At 38.5% G+C, this 21,456-nt stretch overlaps 1 protein-coding gene across 6 annotated transcripts in view; it reads left to right on the forward strand.

The window, feature by feature from the left end:
* The window catches only part of ABCG2 (ATP binding cassette subfamily G member 2 (JR blood group)), an 82,980-nt gene that overhangs the window by 50,365 nt on the left and 11,159 nt on the right, over positions 1–21,456 (forward strand). For all 6 annotated transcript variants that reach the window (XM_072622346.1, XM_072622341.1, XM_072622345.1 and 3 more), the window contains 7 exons: positions 555–707; positions 4,953–5,110; positions 6,237–6,388; positions 11,745–11,849; positions 12,496–12,746; positions 16,978–17,060; positions 18,517–18,606. In XM_072622346.1, the coding sequence (XP_072478447.1) occupies positions 555–707; positions 4,953–5,110; positions 6,237–6,388; positions 11,745–11,849; positions 12,496–12,746; positions 16,978–17,060; positions 18,517–18,606 (992 nt within the window). The remainder of the gene's footprint in view (positions 1–554; positions 708–4,952; positions 5,111–6,236; positions 6,389–11,744; positions 11,850–12,495; positions 12,747–16,977; positions 17,061–18,516; positions 18,607–21,456) is intronic.

Below are 21,456 nucleotides of genomic sequence, written 5' to 3' on the forward strand. Positions count from 1 at the left end.
CGGTGAGATTATTTCAGTTTTGGACCTAGCAAGTATAAGACGTGAACAGGACGTCTAGTCTGAGATGTCATAGACAGCTGGGAATTTGAGAGTGATGTTTGAGAGAGGAGATGATTGGACACGTCAATTTGAAAGTCTTCTGCTTGGGGATGACAGTTGGATGCAGCAGAGCTGATGAGAAAGATCACCAAGCAAAATGAAATAAAGGGAAGAGGTCTCTCAATAGCAACACTTGGTTGTATTTTTACCTCCCTTGGACCCCCATGATAATCACCATTCCAAACAATCCAACAAGAAATCCCATGTTTGTTTCATTCTCTTAGATAAATTACTTTGTTTGGGAGTAAGTTAAAAGGCTTAATAAAAAGTAGAGACTACAAGAACTTCACTAATAACATGTAGGGTACAGTGTCTTGTTAAGCAGTATTGTACTATGGGTGTTTATAGTTTCTAATATAAAACACATTTTGGGCTGTGATAAGTTTGAATTAATTAAAGGAGCTGAGGGAAATAAAACCCTGACACTTACTTTAAATACCATTTTTTCTCATAAGGATGATGTTGTGATGGGCACTCTCACAGTAAGAGAAAATTTACAGTTCTCAGCGGCACTTCGACTGCCTACAAGTATGAGGAACCGTGAAAAGAATGAACAAATTAACCGAATTCTCCAAGAGCTCGGATTGGAGAAAGTAGCTGATTCCAAGGTAATGCATGAAAGTGGATAGTCTGAGACCAGTCAATACTGAGTGTTACAGGATCTATGTAGTTGCATTCCTTTGATCTAGAAGTTTTATGACATAATCTATATCGTAATTTTCATAAATGACTTATCCCAGTCCATAAAATGGCTAATTATTACATAATTATGAATTATGTAATCATTACATACTTATTTTTAATTAATTATTGTGATAATTATATCATTACTATGTAACTATGTAATTATTACAAATTTCAATATTAAAATTTTAATTAACCTGAATTGCTATAATAATCGTGATTATAATTCACCTTGGTATAATACTTTAAAGTTCACAAAATATTTTCCTCATGTCAGCCTTGGCATGTAGGTGGAACTAATTTATCCTCATTTTCCAAATAAGAAAACACAGAAAGGTTACATAATGATAATTATTGCTAACATTCATGGTGTTTACTATGTGCCTGCCACAGTACTAAGTGCTTTACAGATATTATCTCATTTGATCCTCACAACAGCCCTGAGAAAAGGGGCAGATGAGGAAACTGAGGCAGAGGCTAAGTGACTTGCCAAGGGCCACATAGCTTGTCATGTCAAAGACTAGGACTTGCCAGTGTCCCTTACTTAAAAAAAGTGTTCTTCCCACTGTGCTACACAATTTATTGTCAATAAGTATTCAACATTGGAGATTTGAGAGAGGCAATCCTTTTTTTTGAAATTTTTTTTTTACTTTTTAAATTTATTTGTTTTCAGTTTTCAACAATCACTTCCATAAGTTTTAAATTTTCTGCTCCTTGCTCCCCAAGATGGCATGCCATCTTACATGAGTTCTACACATACCTTCTTATTAAACACATTTTCACATTAGTCATGTTACACAGAAGAATTAAAATGATGGGAGAACCCATGAGAAAAAACAAAACAAAACACAAGAGAAAATAGTCTGCTTCATTCTGTGTTCCGATTCCATAGTTCTTTCTCTGGATGTGGATAGTATTTTGCAGCAAGAGTGCTTTGGGAATGTTTAGGTCCTTGCATTGCTGTGAAGGGCTTAGTCTACCAGAAACAGTCCTCACACACTGTGGCTGTTACTGTGCATAATGTTCTCCTGGTTCTGCTCCTTTCACTCAGCATCAGGTCGTAGAAGTCTTTCCAGGTTTTTTGAAGTCTTCCTGTTCATCATTTCTTATAGCACAATAGTATTCCATTACATTTACATACCACAGCTTATTCAGCAATTCCCCAATTGATGGGTGTCCCCTCAATATCCAATTCTTGGCCACCACAAAAAAAGCTGCTATAAGTGTTTTTGCACATGTGGGTCCCTTTCCCATTTTTATGATCTCTTTGGGATACAGTCCTAGAAGTGACGTTGCTGGGTCAAAAGTATGCACATTTTTGCAGCCCTTTGGGCATAGTTCCAAATTGCTGTCCAGAATGGTTGGATCAGCTCACAGCTCCACCCACAATGAATTAGTGTTCCAGCTCTCCCACATCTTCTCCCACATTTACCACCTTCCTGTTCTGTCATGTTAGCCAATCTGATAGGTGTGATGTGGTACCTCAGACATTTGCATCTCTCTAATCAATAGTGATTTAGAGCATTTTTTTCATATGACTGTAGATGTCTTTAATTTCTTTGAGAAGCAGTATTTTAAACAGGGGTGGGGAATGGATTCAGTCAAAGGGCCATACTTAAGGACCTAGATGGCCTTAAGGCCGCAGGTTCCCCACCCCAAAATCATTTATTCTTATTGTATATTTATTTCATTTACGGAGTGGAGGGTGGACCAAGGTCCAGAGACCTCCCTTTTGTCATAGAACTGCAATTCACAGATCTAATATCATTTTAAAAATATGTTGTTTTTCTCATTCTTTCGTCAGTTTTTCTTACTTAGTTCCTTTTCTCTTTCTCCCCATTACTGATATCTTCTTCTTCCCAATGATAAATAGAAAAGATTGCTAAACTGCTTTGGGGGTGATCTGAACCATTGCTCTAGGGGATAGATGAATAGATAAGAAATCTCTCATACTATGTTTATTTGGTCTCTTGTGCAAGTAGATCCCTGACATTCAAGAGATTAAATCCTGTTAACTCTTTCTTATGTAGTTTGTATATTATCCAGGCCCTATTCTTTGTAAACCACAAAGCCCTGTACAATATAAGGTGTCATCGTTATAACTTGTTGTGGTTGTGGTTGTGGGCTGTTGCCAATGCCTTCATCCTTTTGACTCTCATTATTTCTTAGTAGATGATTCATGTGAATATACAGCACTCTTGCTAAATATCTATGCAATGGGTCAGTTGCAGTTAGTAGTAAGAAAGGCTTTTTAGAAGAGATTATAATTATAGGTAAAAATCAGATTTTTGTGTATCAAATATCCATGATATCACCATAGTCAAAAGTGAGTGAGTAGAATTTTATTTATTTTTATTGGCTTCCTGACTCTGTTGTCTTTTATATCAAATGTCTTCAACTTATGTCTAAGAATGACTTTGTAACTGTTTTTTTTCTGTAAGCTTCTCTTTGTTTCAGATCAGTCTCACTTTCTCAATTCTTTTCTCCCTTTCTTATCTACACTCTAGTATATACATCTACATCCTATACACATTCTTGTATTCTTCTCTGTAAGTCACTCAAAACATATCTTATGCTTAGAGGTAGATAGTAGGTATAGAGTAAAGCATACAGAGGCATAATCCATTTCCTTAAGAAATTTAGTCTCATAGTCCAGGTTAGTGGTCTCCAAATTTTTAAATTTCCTATTTCTATCTGTAAAAAATTTTTGAGAACATATACCAATATGTATATATTTATGGTGGAGTGGATACAGTATTGGACCTGGAGTCAGGAAATCTCATCTATCTGCATTCAAATCTGGCCTCAGACCCTAGCTATGTGACCCTGGGCAAGTCACTTCACTCTGTTTTCCTCAGTTTCCTCAACTATAAAATGAACTGGAGAAGGAAATGACAAACTCCTCCAGTATCTTTGCTAAGAACGTCCAAAATGGGGTCGCAGAAAGTTGGGCACAACTGAAAAATGAATGAACATTTATTTATAAGTTATGGATATCTACTACTATACTAATAGTTTTGTACTTCATAAACTTAGATAAAAGTAGATATTTTAAAAGCATGAGATAAAAAAATAATGTTTGAACCTAGAGTCAGGAGAGAACCACTGAAGTTCATTGAATAGGAAAGTGACTTGTTCAGTACTGAGCTTTAGGAAAATCACTTTGGCAGCTATGTGGAAGGAAGGTTGATAAGGGGAGAGAATTGAATCAAGGAGACCAGTTAGGAGGCCAGAGGTGATGAGGGCTTGAAGTAGGCTGTGTGAAGAGAGAGGAGAGACAGATGGAAGTGATTGTGGAAGTAGAAATGACTATTTTTGACAGCCAACTGGGTTTGGGGTGAGGAAAAGTGAGCCATCGGAGGTGATAGTAAGGTTGTGAGCCTGGCTGACTACAAGATGAAATTGTTGGGAAGAGTGAGATCTGTGATTATAAATCATAATACATTCAGGTCTACTCATCCTGAGAACCTCTCTCCCACCCAAAATGAAAGGAGGGAAGGGCAGAGTTCTTGGTCATCAGCGTTAAGTATGTAAGCCATGTACTGAAGTAGCATTTGCAGTCATGGGGTTATCTGATGGGGGAGAATTTTTCTAATGGTACCTGTAGCAGCTGTGGGTGTCTGGATAGCAGTTAGCTGCCCTGAGAAGCCAACTCTCTTTTTTCTCCCTGCCCTGTCTGCACGGTGGACAAGCCCCAGGATTGGCTCTCATGAGGTTGATCACATACCTCTTGGGATCAGGTACAGCCCCCATCTCTGGAGCTCCCTAATCTAGACAAGACACATGAAAGTGATTGACTGAAATATGTTAGGATAAAATGTGTTGAAGGGAAAGGTTGAGATAGAGATTAAAAATGCTAATTGAAGTCTGGACAGCTTTCTAGAGAAGGTGACCATGTGAGATGGTTTTTAAAAAGGTAAGAATAGGTGTGGTAGACCACTCTTTTCTGATCTGTTAAGGTTCCACCTTTCTTTTTAGCTCCCTGCTCAAGGTACTTCATATGAATCTGGTCAGCAGCAGGGGCTTTCTTTTTCTTTCTCCTATCTTTATCTTTCTTTCAGATGGGAATTTTACCAAATTGAGACTGTGTCTTCAGTGTTCAATTTGTTGAATTAATGACTTAGTACAGAACTTTTCTCTTTGTGAAATTTGCTGCTCTCTTGCTTTAGGTGGGAACTCAGTTTTCTCGTGGTGTTTCTGGAGGAGAAAGAAAAAGGACAAGTATTGGAATGGAGCTTATTTCTGATCCATCCATCTTGTTTTTGGATGAGCCCACGACTGGCTTAGACTCCAGCACAGCAAATGCAGTTCTTTTACTACTGAAGAGGTAAGGATGGAGGAAAGACAATCCATTTACCTGCTGCTGGTCCAAGAAGCCTTTGCTAATTCCCACAGTTATCATCGCTCTCTCCCTCTATTTTATATTTATATGTGTACAAGATATTACCCCCATGCAGAACCTCAGCTCCTTGTAGGTAAGATTTTTTGTTTGTTGTTAAAACCCCTTGCACATTGCTTTGTGCATGATGGTACTTAATAAACTCTTGCTATATTAATCTAATTGAATAAAATAGTCACTTTAGGTAGAGATACTGTCAGAATTTTTCTATTACAGAATTATTCTATTGTAATAGAAATTCTTTACATAAATTTGCATGATGCAAATCAAACTGTCTGGTGGGAGGCAGGACCCTGCACTGGCCCGGGGCACTCGCTTTGGCTCCTGGCAGGGGTGGTGATGGCAGTGGTAGCCTTAGTGTAGCCTCCATGCCAGGGATCCTCTGTTTCAGGGCCATGGAAGGAGCCCCATCAGGGAAGGGAAGAGATCTGCAGAATGGTCCATTTACATTGAATGAGAATTGACTTTTATTTTAGGGATGTGATTAACATTATTTTGAACGACCAGTCATAAAATAGTAAAATGCTATGAAATGCTAGATGAACTTTATGTCTGGACTTGAAATAATCAGTTTCAGCCTTCCTTGATGGTACAGAAATTTACTGTAAATTTCTAGGACACTGATTTCAGCGTTCTTTTGAGGCTTTTTCCTAGGAGACAGCTGAGTAGTATTTTGTCTGGTGAAGATAAAGGAATGAAAAATAAGTACATTTCAGGATTCAGAAGCTGCTCTAATATATAATATATCCTGTAAACTTCAAAAGCAAATTTCATTCACTAAAGATCATGGGAAAAGGGCATTCTGACTGATCTAAGTGTTAAAAAAAATTTGGAAACCAGCTGCTGGTTTCCAGCAAAATTGGAAACCAGCAGCTGGAAACCAATTTATTGTGTTATATCTTAGTGAGATATGTTTCAAAATGAAGAGCAAAATTAGTGTGAAAGAGAAAAGAGAAAACTCTAATGAACCAAAGGAGAAACTCACAACCGTGTCGCCTTTGAGGGAGCACGTTCTCCATGGGTTCACTGATGCCATTTTCTGTTTTCAATTTAGGATGTCTAAGCAGGGAAGAACAATCATCTTCTCTATACATCAGCCTCGCTATTCCATCTTCAAGTTGTTTGACAGTCTCACCTTACTGGCTTCTGGAAGATTGATTTACCATGGTCCTGCTCAGGAAGCCTTGGAATATTTTGCTTCTTCTGGTACAGTAGACTCTTTTCATGTACTCATGAAAGGAATTGACTAGAGGATTAAGGTGCCTTCCATCTATAAATCTTACATGATATGGTTCAAATTCTCAGGATCCTAAAAGAAAAAACTTGATAGGGAGGGCTGGCAGTGGTAGTAACCAAACCAAACCAAAAAGGCCAGATTATCATCCATCTGTGATGTGTAATCACTACGGGTTTGCCTGAAACCCAGTTATCCGGGTAAAACATTACTACTATTAAGTTGCTGTGTCTTCTTTATCCTCTGTTTTTTGTTCTTTGTGATTGCTATTATTAATCCAGATTCAGCCTATGTAGGTGTAATGGAGATAAAATCAGTATTGTACCTTCCCACCCCCTCATGCCAGCACTTACTTTGAAGTGTGTTCTGTATTCCATAATAACTGCATAAGATGAAAATCACATAGTCAGAATTAATCCTTGATGAAAATCTCTTAGATCAGGAGCAAAGATGGTGGAAGCGCTACAGCCAAGCTGTCTCCACATTCCCCTTTAAATAACTTTAATTCAGATTGGATTCTGGAGCAGCACAGCTAACGAAGGTCGTGGTGAGATATTTTTCCATCTTGAGACCACTTAGAAAGTTGGAAGGAGTCTGTGATGCTGAAGTGGGGGCTGGCCCAGAGTAAAGGTGGCAGTAGCACCAGCTGTAGACTTTGGAGGTGGTTGTGATAGCAGCAGCAACACCTTCTGGAGCTCAGTCCAGAGACATTCAAGGGATAGGACAGCTGGTCACAAAGAGATTCCAGTGGAACCCTGTGCTAGTACTGGGTGCAGTTCCTGGAACTGTTTGGCAGCTCCGTTGCTCACACTCACTTCTGAGTTGCATTTCCAAGGGGAAGAGGAATGTTTTAGGTCACAAAGGAGCAGGATCCCCGAGGAGCAGTAGTGCTTGCAATTACAAAGGATCAGGGGCCCTTCATGGATAAGAACCAGAATACAGACCAGGAGAGCAGTGACCACACTTCTACTCAGATCACACCACTTTGGAAACACTAAAAACTTTCAAACCCCCAGAACTAGCTCTGAAAACAGCAGTGCAGAAAAGGCTGAAACTTGGGAGAGCACCCTCTTTCCCCCCCACCCTCCAAATACCAGGAACAGAGACCAACTTTATAAGGTTCAAAGTCATGAATAGGCTGAAAAAGTGAGAAAAACAACAAACCTGACCATAAAAAGCCACTATGATGACAGGGAAGATCAATACCCAAACTCAGAAGAAAACAACGATGTCAAACCGCTACAACAGAGCCTCAAAAGAAAGAAAATGTAAATTGGACATAAGTCCAACAAGAATTCCTAAAAGAGCTAAAAAATGATTTAAAAAAATCAAATAAGAGTGTTAGAGAAAAAATTGGGAAATGAAAGCAATGGAAGACAACTATGAAAAAACAATAGCTTATTAAAAGAAGTACAGAAAATACTGAAGAAAACAACACTCTAAAGAACAGATAAATGATAAAAGAGTTATAAAACTTCACTGATAAAAATAACTCCCTAAGAAGCAGGCTTGGCCACAAAGAAGTAGAGGTACAAAAGCTCACTGAAGGAAATAATACCTTAAAGTTAGAATTATCCAAGTGGAAGCTAATGATCCTCTGAAACATCTGGAAACAAAAAAATAAAGAATGAAAAAGAAGAAAATGTGAAATATCTCATTGGAAAAACAATTGATCTGGAAAATAGATCAAGGAGAGATCATTTAAAAATTGTGGATTACCTGAAAGTCATGATAAAAAAAAAAAAGTCTAGACATCATATTGCAAGGGATTATAAAAAAAGTCCCTCAAAGCATTGATAAAGTACAGTATGGTGTCTTTAAACAGTTGCAATTTCAGAGGAGGTGTGTTTGTCCTTCACCCTCGAAGAGGACCATGACATCAAGAAGATGACATAACTTGCAGTTGACTTTGATTTGAGTGAGGCAGGGCTGTGCAGGTAACCAGCCTCAGTTTCTCCTCCACAGTCATCTGGGTCCAGTGGCCTGATATTCATCAGGACGGCTGGAGATGGCCCAGGATGCAATGGGAGATCCTCTAAGACTTTATGTAAGAGGTGGCATTTAAGCTGAGTTCTGACAGGTTAGGCATTCTAAGAGATAAGACTAATAAAGACCTGGGGACAGCCTGTACAAAGGTATGGCAATGAGATCTGGAATGTCCTACGTGGGGAACAGCAGGAAGGGCAGTTTGACCAGAACACAGAATGTATGAAGAGGCAGGTTTTGTAGTAAGTATAGAAAAGTGTCTGGAACCAGCTTGTGAAGGGGTTTAAATGTCAAACAGAGGAATGTGTATTATAACCTAGAGGCAAAAAAGAACCTTTTCCAGTGGAGGAAAGACATGGTGAGCAGGAGCACAAAAACCCAATGAGGAAAGGGTAGTCAACAGTGGAAAATACTGTAGAGGAACCAAGAAGGATTAGGATTAATCCAATTTTAATTGCCAATAGATTGGGTGATTTTGGAGTGAGCTACAATGCAAGGGGTTGAAAAGTGAATGAAGTAGAGGAAGCAGAGGCAATAAGTATAGACAGTGTTTTCATTTATGAAAAGGAGAGAGAAGAATTATTGTTAGAGTTAGTGTTAAGAGTTGAGTGAGGGTTTCTGAAGGACTGGGGAGAAAAATGGAAAAGAAGAAAATGTGAAATATCTCATTGGAAAAACAATTGTTCTGGAAAATAGATCAAGGAGAGATCATTCAAAAATTGTGGATTACCTGAAAGTCATGATAAAAAAGTCTAGACATCATATTACAAGGAATTTTAAAGTCCCTCAAAGCACTGATAAAGTACAGTATGGTGTCTTTAAACACTTGCAATTTTGGAGGAGTTAGGTTTTCTTTAAAAGAAGAAAAGCTATATAACTATTGCTATGGGAATAACTAAATAAGTTTAATTGAATATAAATTTGAAACTTGTCAGAAAAACTGATAAAGCAAAAAATACTCTTGAAAGGGCTTCACACGTAAGTGTGATTATATTAGAGGGTGATCACGCTGTCACAGAACTATTTGTTCTTCCTTGGCCACAAGACAAAAAGGACCAAAGTAAGTCAAAGGTAACATAGTAGGGACCGTTTAACCAAACTGAAATGCTGGGAAAGCCAGCTAAGAGTATCCCTCTCATTGACTGTGCTGACCTAAGCAGAATGAAGGCATATATTGTAGCTATGATGAAGAGAAAGTTCTGGATTCATACCACTGAGATGCTTGCACAGTGAGAAGCACACAGAAACTGAGACCGGCAGAGGGAGAATCCCATTTTCCCATTTTCTGTCTCATGCCAATTTTATGCTCACCCTAGTATATATGCTCATTGAGTAGAAATGGTGGATGGAATTATTGGTACTACTTAAATTGTTTGTGTGTGTGCCCTCTCTCTCTTTTTCTCTCTCTCTCTCCTCTTCCTCCCCAGCCCCATCTCTAATAGCTGAATTTGTGGGAATTAAATGTAAAATTCCCTTATTAGCAGTTAACAAATAACAGTTGACTGCTGAATGAAGTAACTTGGAGGTACCATAAAGGAGGGGATCTCCCCAGAGTCTTCCCTAATCATTACCAGGCTATTGGAACTTTGTACCATCACCTTCTTTTTATCAACCCCTCCCAATAATACCTTCCCCCTCCCATTCTAACCCTTTCTCTTCCCTTTCTTCAGAGAGAGATTGATTGATGGATGTAATAATTGCCCTGCCCAAGAATCTTTAATGACTCTCTATTGCCTCTAAGATAAAGTTCAAGGTCTTTAACCTGGATGAAGGTCCTTCACAGTCTGGCTTGAAGGCCTTTTTTCTGTATTACTTCGTTTGTAGATCAGCCGTTCAGCCAAACTAAGTTCCTGGCTGTTGCACACTCTCCATGCCATATCCTCCCAGGAGGCTTTCACGTAAATTGTCCTCCTACCTGGAATGTCCTGTAGATCTCCACCTTTTAAATGCCTTTTCTTCCTTTGAGGCTCACCTCTGGTGTTACATTATCCCTAAATCAGTTAATCAACGAGCACCTATTATTAAGCACTTATTTTTTCCCCAAATGTCAAAAGTTAAAGAGATATCCTGCCTTCTCTGAATTCTCTCCCAGATAGTACTTTCTCCTTTCCTAGATCTCTTTAGAGCATTTTTTTTTCCTTTTCCTCATTAAATCCCTACTTTGTATGATTCTTACCTATGTATATGTGGTATTGCCTTGAGAGGAGAGTCCCCCTGAGACACCAGCACCTTATCTTTGCTTTTCCAGCTTCCCATGATAGGCTTTTCATAAATGTGTGAATTGATGAATTTGTCTTGACGCAGATCTTGACAAAGGGTAGCTAGGGGGTAGAGCACTGGGCCTGGAATCAAGACCTGAGTTCAGATCTGGCCTCAGATACTAGCTGTGTGACCCTGGGCAAGTCACTTCACCCTGTTTGTCTCAGTTTCCTCCTCTGTAAAATGACTATGAGAAGGAAATGACAAAACACTCCAGTATCTTTGCCAAGGAAACTCTAAATGAGGTCACAAAGAATTGGACACTATTGAAACAACTGAATAACAACTACTGAAAGACCTTGGCAAATAAGGCTAACCCTAGAAAGATTGATTTTGGCCATATAGAGGGCAGTATTGAAGGAGAAAAAAATAGGGTTTAGATTGAGATAGATTATGTTGGGAAAAGGGCAATCTGTGTCTTTGTCTAAGTTGGAGTAAAGAGCATTAGAAACGTGCTGATTCTTTGTAAATGGATATTATGTATCTCTATATGTGTGTCTGTGGGGGGGGTGGGGGGTATAAGTACATTGTATACACCGATGTTTGCAACACCAGTCTATAACTTGGTAAGTTTGTTCCCTCTTTCAGGTCAGGCCAGGGTGCAAGGTGGTTCTGCTTTTTAATTCTACTTCACAAGTAGTTTCCTCATGATTATTTCCTTCCTTTTTTTTTTTTTTTTCCTGTTTCTTCCTTTTCCTCCCAGAGGTGAGTCTTACCAGATTTGAGAGGTGTCAGGAGAAAATGAAGCCAGTATAGGACACCCACTTCACTGGCTATTTCCCTTCTCATTTAGTGTGGGGATGTCAGAGGGAAGAAATACCCAGGCCCCAGGATAGTCATAATTCTCCTTCAGTGTATAGTAAAGCATGGGGTATAATTACTTAGCCAAGGTTGATTGAAACTATTTTATTGGATTATCAGGGTGGAAGGAAAGAAAACTAAGTAAAAAGAAAAAGTAAGATTTTTGGACTCTTTCTGCCCCTGGACTGATTGCTTTCCTTATCCCTGTAGATCACTACTAACTAACCCATATCCCCCTACCCCCAGTTACTGAGAGTGGCCATGTGTGGATTCTCTTTGTAGGCTACCATTGTGAAGCCCATAATAATCCTGCAGATTTCTTCTTGGATGTCATTAATGGAGATTCTTCTGCAGTGCTGTTAAACAGAGAGGAAGGAACTAATGAAGGTAAATAAACAGAAAATGATTTGTGAATTAATTAGATTCATAGTTTCATGTCCATACTAATTGGCTGAAGTTAAGAAACTGACTCTGTAGGGTTATGAATCTCAAGCTTTGATAGGAAAGTGTGAAATAAGCAATGAACATTTAATTTTGTTATCTGAATTTTAATAATCAGTGTTGCGGCTGGCTGACAAATAAGACGTTTGTTTACTGCTTATCTTGTGTCCACAGAACATTAGTTTTGGTGGTAGTTTTGTGGGTGTTGTTTAATCTGAGTATAAGGATTTTTGAGTTTCCACATAATTGATATCAAGGACCAAATATTAAAATGGGGATTTGAATTCATCCCCCCCCCAAAAAATAAAGAAAAATGATTTGTTAACATTTCTAAAATAGAGTCACAAAACTTCAGTTCTGCAATTATAATAAGTAACTATTAAAGTAATGTTGCTAACTTTTTTCAAATGTGTGATTGCCTAAACACATATATTTGGGAGAAAATATTTGGGAGTTAAATTATTTTTTTGTGAATTAAATATGAACTTTAAAATAATTTCCTTTTGTAAATTTGTTTAAATCAGGGTAATAATTATTTAGATCAGTTGTACTTTTAATAATTTTAACTTCGCCTTTTCTTTTTAATCCAAAGCCAAGAATCATGAAGAACCTGCACAGCATGATAAACTCATCGTAGATAAATTAGCAGAGAATTATGTTAACTCCAGCTACTTCAAGAACACTAAAGCAGAACTGGACACGTTCTCTGTGGGGATTCAAAAGGTCAAAATTACTCCTTTCAGGGAAACAACTTATAGTACCTCCTTCAGTCATCAGCTCAAATGGTTGTCCAAACGCTCATTCAAAAATTTGCTGCGTAGCCCTCAGGCTTCCATAGCCCAGGTAAAGTTGCTCCATCTTTTCAAACAGATCTAGAGGATGCACCAAACTAAATCCTCATGGAGAAATCCATAAAAACGTCTTTAAGAGAAAAGTCACAGTGAAGCATTTGTCCAGTCCAGGTAGGCTTAGAAAGACTAACACAGGGAGGTCTGTGACACTCGGGAAAGGTCAGATAAGGAGAGTTCAGGGTATTCCAGTGCCTAAGGAAGAAATAGTGCACCAGGGTGAAAGAAAGTTCCACAGCCATACCAGGGTACCCCCAGGCCTATCCTGGGCTATTGTAATGTAGACAGGTTCAGACTGACAGTTTTGTCCCCCACTGTCCAACTCAGGGTCAAAGATCCAGGATAGAGTGAGAAAAGGACCTGCGCACCACAGTGGCATTCCCAAGTAAGAAGACCTTGGATGGTGTAAGGCGAAAGGAGGAAGTCCAGGAGCCAGCAACAGCAATGTTGACTCAGACCTTAGGCACAAAGTAGAGTCTCACTTTAAACATGTAGCCAAGCCTGTAGAAGAATGACTAGGGTGGAAATCCCAGACCAAAATGGCACCTATGCCACTCTGAGCCAACAGAGTTTTCCTGTTGGCTGGTGGGAGTAGAGCCCAGTGGCAGTCTACTCTTGCTCAGACCCAAACCCAAAACCAAGGGGGATTAGACCACTTTGGGAACACTAAAAACCTGCAGGTCCCCAGCTAGTCAACACAATACTCAGTACCCCAGATTATCAAGAGAGCTAGCTCAGCCTTCCCTTTAAAAGTACTGCAGAGATAGAAGGAATAATGTCAATGAGAATTCTCTATACCACTGACATCCTAGTTCTAGACTTGGCCTACATTTCTTCCATCTTCTTGCCTTCTCCCAATACACTTATGAAACAAAGACAAGAGGGATAATTTTACCTCAGAATTCGTTATTTCTTCCTGCTTCATGACTGCCTCTAAAAATATGTTGGTTTTAATTTTATGACACCTTAGTACTTAGGAACATGCTGAGGATGAAATAAGAGAAGTCAGCAATTTTTACCCCAAAGAAAACATAGTTCCTGAAGATGTTGGAGGAAAATGTGGAGACCAATCAGAGAAAAACCATTCGTGTGTGTTTGCTCTTAACTATTTACATTATGTCTTGTAACTAATTGTTTTATGAGAGCTTGGCATGTCAGTACCTGGAATGAAAGATTTTTGTTTCTCCATAAAATGTATTACAGGGCACATAGTAGGTGATTAAAGCTTGTTGATTGATTTGTACATAGTAGGTAATTAAAAGCTTGTTGATTGATTAGCACATAGGTGATTAAAGTTTGTTGATTGATTAGCACATAGTAGGTATTAAAGCTTGTTGATTCATTACCACATAGGTGATTAAAGCTTGTTGATTGATTGTGACAACTTTCACTCTGGAATGTTTTACAACTTGCCAAGATTAATGGACATATCTGTTAGCTTTTTTCTTTTTTGAACCTGGATCTCCCTGTGTTGCCCGGGCTAAATAGAACTATATACACTTGTGGGCCTGACCCTGCTGCTGATCAGTGCAGAAGCTCTGGCCTCTCTTTCCAGCTTAGGTTACTTTACCCTTCCATAGGCAGCCTGTTGGTTTCCCCCTTTTCTCCCTCCCATGTTCCTCTGGGCTCCCCACGTTGGTGCCAGATTCAGTAAGGACGCTAAGTTGACTTTAGCCATATTTCCCCATTAGCAAGGGTTACAACATAGCAGTTTTCTCAGAATTTATGTGTATTAAAGTTCCTTCCCTCACTTGCTCCGTCATTTCCCTCTCTGACTGATTTCCTCACATCCCCATTACGATATGGCCTCTACCACATCCTTCAGTAGTATTTAAGGATTTTGTACTATAAAGAAGCTATGATTATACTCCAAAGAAAAGATTTTTGAGGCACATTGAACAGTAAGATTTATTTTCAGATCCTTCACTTTATACTAATATAGTATATTAAAATTTCTATCATAGTACAGGGGTTCCTGGGTTGTAGAAAAGCATTATATACAGGTAGAATTTTTTCCCATGAATTCTACCATTCCTCAGTATCACTTAAATTTAGGGAATGCCTTACATTGGACAGAGTGCTTTGCTCATGAATTAGTAGTTGGCATGATTCCCATTCCCAGTTTTCAACTGAAACTGGATTTAGAAAAGTTAGACCTGACGTCCATAGTCATCTAGCGAGTGGTTGAGGCTGGAGCTTCAGCTGTGGTCTTTGGCCTCAAAATCAGGACTATTCCTCCACACTGTGCTGCCTTCCTTTATCACCAGTGATGAACTGAAGAGGTTTTTATGTCCTTAATACCATTTGTCATAAAAGTGCCCTTTCCAGGCATATTCTTTGGTCTGCTTTACAGGGGGTTGTACTTGTCTGTGGAGAAACAGAAAGCTTGATAGAGATGGATGAAAGATATTAGGAAAAAACCCAAGTCTGCCCACATTTCTGCCAATACAGATTTCCAGGGAGGAATTCACAGAGAGAGATGGTAGCATGGAGCCCTCCTGCCCTACAGGGGAAGGCTGCTTGAGCGATGTCGTGGCAGGGATGGTGCAGGGCAAGGCACTCACCCCTCATGGGTGGGGCAGGCAGGTCTCCAGCTAATACCCATGTCCTTGTGGTATAGAATCCCTTATAAACATTTTTAGGAGCGCTTTCTTATTTTACATGCTAAGAATAGTGAGGAAATCCTGTTTTTACATTGGGGTATCATAAGCAAGGTCAATTAGCCTCAACTACCAGTTACAAAATCCAAGGAGAAACTACTAGTCACATACCTCTTTCTCTTTTCATTATTTAAAATCAACTGAAGTCACTCCCATTCTCCTTGCCCTTCTCACTGCTCTCCCCTGTCCCCTACCTCCACCCGAGATGTTCCAAAAATCTTAGTGCACTTTAAAGTTGGGACACCATGTATTATCCTCTGGTTCCAACAAGACAACATGGCACAGTAGATAACTTGTCTTAGAGTAAAAAAAATCCTGGGTTCAAATCCTGCCTCAGACAAAAGACTCTATGACCTTGGGAAAGGAATTTAACCTCTCTGTGTCTCGAGCAGCTGTTTCAAATTGTAAGTTGTGGCTCAAGTGATGATTTGTACTGATAGGAGGGCATTTTCTTATTGAGTATTCCCTGTACCAGTGAAACTGCAGACCCAGTCTAAAAGAACCCCTCAACAAAGTTTTATTGAATGTTTATATATGTATGTATGTATATATGTGTGTGTATACGTATACATATATATATTATATATATACACACACACTGTATCGTTTTATGAGTTGCTTGGTGTACGTTTCAAAAATGAGGAATGGTTCACACCTTTAAAGATCTTATAGGGCTGCTATGACCAGTTTGGGGTTTGTTTTTGCTTTAATGAAACCTTAATTTCTTGCCTTTACTTTGTGGAGCTTCCAACCGAATTTGTCTGGGCTCAGATTTCCCTGGGGTGTCAGTCATTTTAAATGCTTCCATCTCCCTCCCCTGTATTCAGCTAACACTATATTTCTTTAATGTAATCTAACATATTACATAGTGTCTCCCAATAGAATGTAGCCTCTTTGAATGTGTCAATTTTGTATTTGTTTCTCTGGCTTAATGCCTGGCACATTATTGGTGCTTAATAAATGCTTGGTGATTGATTGACAGGTACTAGTTGGTTATTTTTTAATAAAAAAATCTATTCTCTCCTTTTAAAGACATTAAACAACATTTAAAGACATTTTTAGGATGATTTTTGAGGGTGTGTAAACCTCTGACTTTATTGGTGCAGGGAACCCTTAGTGAGGATGCTTCCACCATCAGTGCAACTTTGAGTCTGAGAAAGTGACCAGGGATACTGAGAGGTATCTGGGCAGATCGTTTACCCTGCATCCATCCATACCCAGTGTGTATGTGTCAGAAACTGGGCTAAGACCCAGGTCTCTCTTCCTCTGAGGGAAGCTCCCATTACTACACTAAGCTTCTTATTAGAATATGTTCCATCTTTTTATTACATGAATTCAGGATTTGTTAAGTCAGTAGTTTGCTCTCTGATTCTAAGTATGCTGTATGCATCAGTTTGGAGAAGAGCTAACATTTTTCCCTTGTTTTATAATAACTTTATTCTAAGTTAGTGACAGAATGTTCCTATAATTTTTCAACTTTAGTTCTTAAATGTGTCAAGTTTTTGGTTTTGCTTCTAATGACAACATTCTTTGCTCTTTCTCTCCCACCCCCCCTCTCTTACAAAGGTAATTATCACAACTGTCCTTGGATTGGTTGTAGGTGCCATTTTCTTTGGGCTGAAAAATGATTCCACTGGAATTCAGAACCGGTAAGTAACCCAGCCCCAGAATGTCTGTGAAGGGACAGTAATAATTTTATTATAATTTATTCTAAATTTATTATAATTTATACTTTATATATAATTATATAATGTATATTATCTTTTTTATTCTTATATGATTTTTATTTTTATATTTTATTTATATATTTTTAAATGTTACATAATTATATATAAATGTATTTTACATATTATATAATTACATAATATATTTTAAAATATTTTATATATAACAAATTATATGTAATTTATATATTACAATTTATTATAGTAATTTTCAGGTGTATAAAGGGCTAAATGTCTTCCCTGAGTTGAAGGAGGCTGAGCCAGTAAATAGAATTATCATTAGAACTGGCTGTCAGTTTTCATCCTGGTTTTTTTTTTCTACTCCACTTATAGGATCCCTTTTTCTGGTTGTTATATTGAACGGTAACTACCATTATTGGGGTTCCTAGCTAGTCTCAGTTAGGGCTAGTGTAAAAATGCAAAAATTGCATTAAAAGTTTTATGTCATAAGAAAGTGAATACAGTCTTCACATGTATTACTCAAAACAATGTTGTCTGTGAATGGGAACTGTTAAAGAACTGTGTCTCCTACCCTTTCTGAGCTTTTTTTGCCCTGCCACAAACAAAACAATATTATTTTCTGACATTAGCACTGTTTAATGCCACTTTTTCCCAAATGGGGCACAGATGTCTGTTTTCCCTCTTAGTGTTAGCAAAGCGTTGATGATTCTTCATTTGTCACCCTGGTTGATTTGGAAACCGCATGGGAGGATGATTGTGTTGGAGTAATCAGGAAAAAAGAGCACGCTCTATTTACAAAGGTCGGGGAAATGGGTAGTGCGTTTTAGCAAGATTCCCATCCAAAACGTTTGAAAATAAAAAAATAACTTGTCATATAAAGGGATATTTTATGTTATCTGGAACATCTAATCTTATGAAGTATCTCCCAGATATTATACAAATGAAACGTTACCATGATTAATGCCCAGTTCTCTTAGTTTAAGATCGGGACTGCTAGGTGTTATAAATCCCCTAAGAATAAAACCACAGTAGGATAGGGACAGTCTGGCTTTGCAGCATAAATGGCCTCAGTGACATTGTGTTCTAACTAAGTCTTTGGTTATTAACATAACATAACATAATGTAACATAATATAGCATAGCGTAACATAACACAGATAACACAACTTAACACAGCATCATATAACATTATATGATTATATATTTTTATATATAATTAAATAATAATATGATATAATAATATTATAATTATATAATAATATAATAAGGCTTTTTGATCCCGTACAAGTAAATGGAAGACAGGGGTCATTATTAATTGCTAGAAATAATAGTTTTTGTTACTTATATACAGAATCATATCAGCTTAATGTAGGGTGTATGGTTGGCCCCAGGTGATTTTTGAACAATTTCTTCTTTCACAGAGCCGGCGTCCTCTTCTTCCTGACCAGCAATCAGTGTTTCAGCAGCATCTCTGCAGTCGAGCTTTTGGTTGTGGAAAAAAAGCTGTTTATGTTAGTAAGCTTTTTCTGAATAATAATCAATGATGATTTCCCAAATGCATATTCTGGTGTTCCTTTCTATTATTTTCCATAATGGATGAATGAAAAAGCTTATATATATATTTTAAAATAAGTGCTTATTATTGGGATAAGTGTTAGGGGTACAAAAAGAAATGGGCCAGTTCCTGGTGGTTCATGTTGGGCAGAGGAGCCATGTTCCTCTGACCCTGGGCCGTGGGTCTTCCATCCCCTGCTGGATGGCCTCTGAGGGAAGGTGTCATCATCTGCTGCAAAGCCGTGACTTCCATGAGTACCAACTCCTGCACCAAGTTTCCCAGCTTTCCCTTTGACCTCAGGCCTTTTTTGCCTACCTACGTTTCTTCTTACTATAGAGGGCAACACCATCCTCCCAGTTCCTCAGGCTTGCAACCTAGGAATCATCTTCAAGGACTCACTCTTTCTCACCTCCACATTTCCAGTCTATTGCCAAGGCCTGTCAGTTTCATCTGTAACATCTCTTGACCCTGCCATCCTCTGATGTCGGCCCTTACCACCTCACAGCTGGACTATCACAGTATCCTGCTGGTGGGTCAGCCTCCCTCCATTCAGCCACTAAAGGGATTTTCCTAAAGTATAGATCTGACTTTGGCAGCCCCTCTACTCAGTAAATTCCAGGGACTCCCTCGATCCAATTCTTTGTTTGGCCTTTAAAGTACATCATAACCTAACCCCCTTCCTACACCTTACCTCTGCCATGTACTCTCCATTCCAGTGACACTGGCCTCCTGTCTGTTTCCTAAATAAAATGTTCCATTTCTCAACTCTGGGCATTTTCTCTGGCTGTCCCCCATCCCTGACTTTTTTTATGTCCCAAGTAAAATCCCAAGCAAGCCTTTTCCAACACCTCTTAAATCATCCCCTCTATTTTCCTGTTCATCCTGTAATAGAACTTTTTTGTATATGTTTACTTATATGTTGTCTTTCCCATGAGTTCCTTGAAGACAGGGACTGTCCTTTGCCTTTTTTAAAATCCCTATCCCTTAGCACAGTTCCTTGAACATATAATAGGCTCAATGGTTATTGATAAGTTAATGTCAAGGAGCTCATGTTCTGCTTGGAAGAGACATAATTTTTAGCAAAGTTCAGTTTTAGGGTCAATGGAAAGGAAGCCAGTAATCTTCGGAGTGCATTGGCCAGTGTGACAGCAACGTTAGAAGGTCAGGATGGTGTAGTGATAGGGAAGACAGACCTTAGGATGTAGTGGCACAGGTTAAGTACCAGTGGTCCTCCATATTAACCAGAAGGATTATTGGGAATGACTCCCTACTCATCCAACCAGTGTACTTAACTCTACCTCTCTGTACCCCTCAGGATAAAGAAAAAAGGTGAGAGGAGTACCTCTGGTCAAAGGGGAATAGGAGTCTTGGGGTCTTTTCTTCAGGGATTAAAATGAGGGGGGAGGTCAGCATCCAGCTAAGATAAGGAAAAGGAACCTTGTCAGTAAGGTTAACGGGTAGAGACCCTGCTCTGTTACACCCTCTGATGCCAGGTAGGACTGGTGCCTGGAGAAAAGCATGATTAACCTCTGAAATAGCCTTGGGGCAAAGGAAAAGGGTTCAACTGGAAGAATTCACATCAGTGACAACCCATCGAGAAGACTTCAGTGACCAGCTCCTTTTAGCTGCCAGCAGCTGTCGTCTGACTGACTTTCTTTAAAACTGTTAGTTTTATTGCTGGTTTATTGGAATCCTATAAAATCATAATTCCAGATAAGTTATTATTAAATTAAACTTTCTTCAATATTTCTGATGGGCAAAATAAAAAATAGAAAGCATGGCAACCATAATTATTTTTTTAAATTGTATTTTTATTTATACATTTTGCTTTTGTTATACTAATTTCTGAATGTATCTCTTCCTTATTAAGATGCCCTTTATAACAGATTAAAGGGGAAGTAAAGGGAGCAATTTCAGCAAAACCAGCCACCATAATGCCATTGACAGAGTTTTAGTTACCTCCTCGCCCATATCTGCAGTGAAGGGCATGAGCCACTTCTCTGAACTCTTTCTTTGGGACTCCATTTGGTCTTTGTCATTCTTCAGAGTTCAATTTCACTTTATTATTCTTTCAGTTTGCGCTGCGGTCGTGGGTTGTGCATACTGTCCTGCTTTTTCTTACTTCACTCAGCATGAATTCGTCCAAGTCCTTGTATGTTTCTTTAAATTCTTCATCATCATGTCTTTATAACCGATTTCTCTTCCATTACATTCATTACTTACTGAGCCATTTGGAAGACCATGGGCACCATTTTGTTTCCATTTCGTAAAATTCCTTCCCTCCACTTCATAGAGTTCTTTCTTTCTTTAAGACGCAACTGGGCTGCCATTTTCTGTGCGACCCCTTTCCTGATCCTTTCTTTCCAAATTACCTTGTTTTTAATACTTTCTTTTTCTTTTTTTTAATTTACTTTATATTTATACTACGTACACTTGTCTTTGCATATATTGTCTTCTTCTTGTGAGTAGGAATTGTTTTGCCTTTTTACCTTTTTTATCCCTAGCACCTAGACCAGTATCTGTCACATAGCAGGCACTTAATAAGTAATTGCTAATTAATATTGTATTTTAAAATTAGTAACTATGCAATGGTTTTAGCCCTTAATTTAGAAACTTATTTTTTTCCCCAAGAGGTAAATTCAAAATGAGTTATTTTTCATTCTGTGGATTTAGAGTTTGAAATCAATTTGGAGGTCATCTGAACCAATCCCCTTATTTTGCATTGAGCAGATAGTGGGTCCCAGTTCGAGTGATTTGTTCATAGTCACACAGTAGATAAATACTAGAACCAGGATTTGAATCTTTT

Source organism: Notamacropus eugenii, chromosome 7 (assembly GCF_028372415.1).
Source record: "Notamacropus eugenii isolate mMacEug1 chromosome 7, mMacEug1.pri_v2, whole genome shotgun sequence".
Classification (NCBI taxonomy): Eukaryota; Metazoa; Chordata; class Mammalia; order Diprotodontia; family Macropodidae; genus Notamacropus; species Notamacropus eugenii.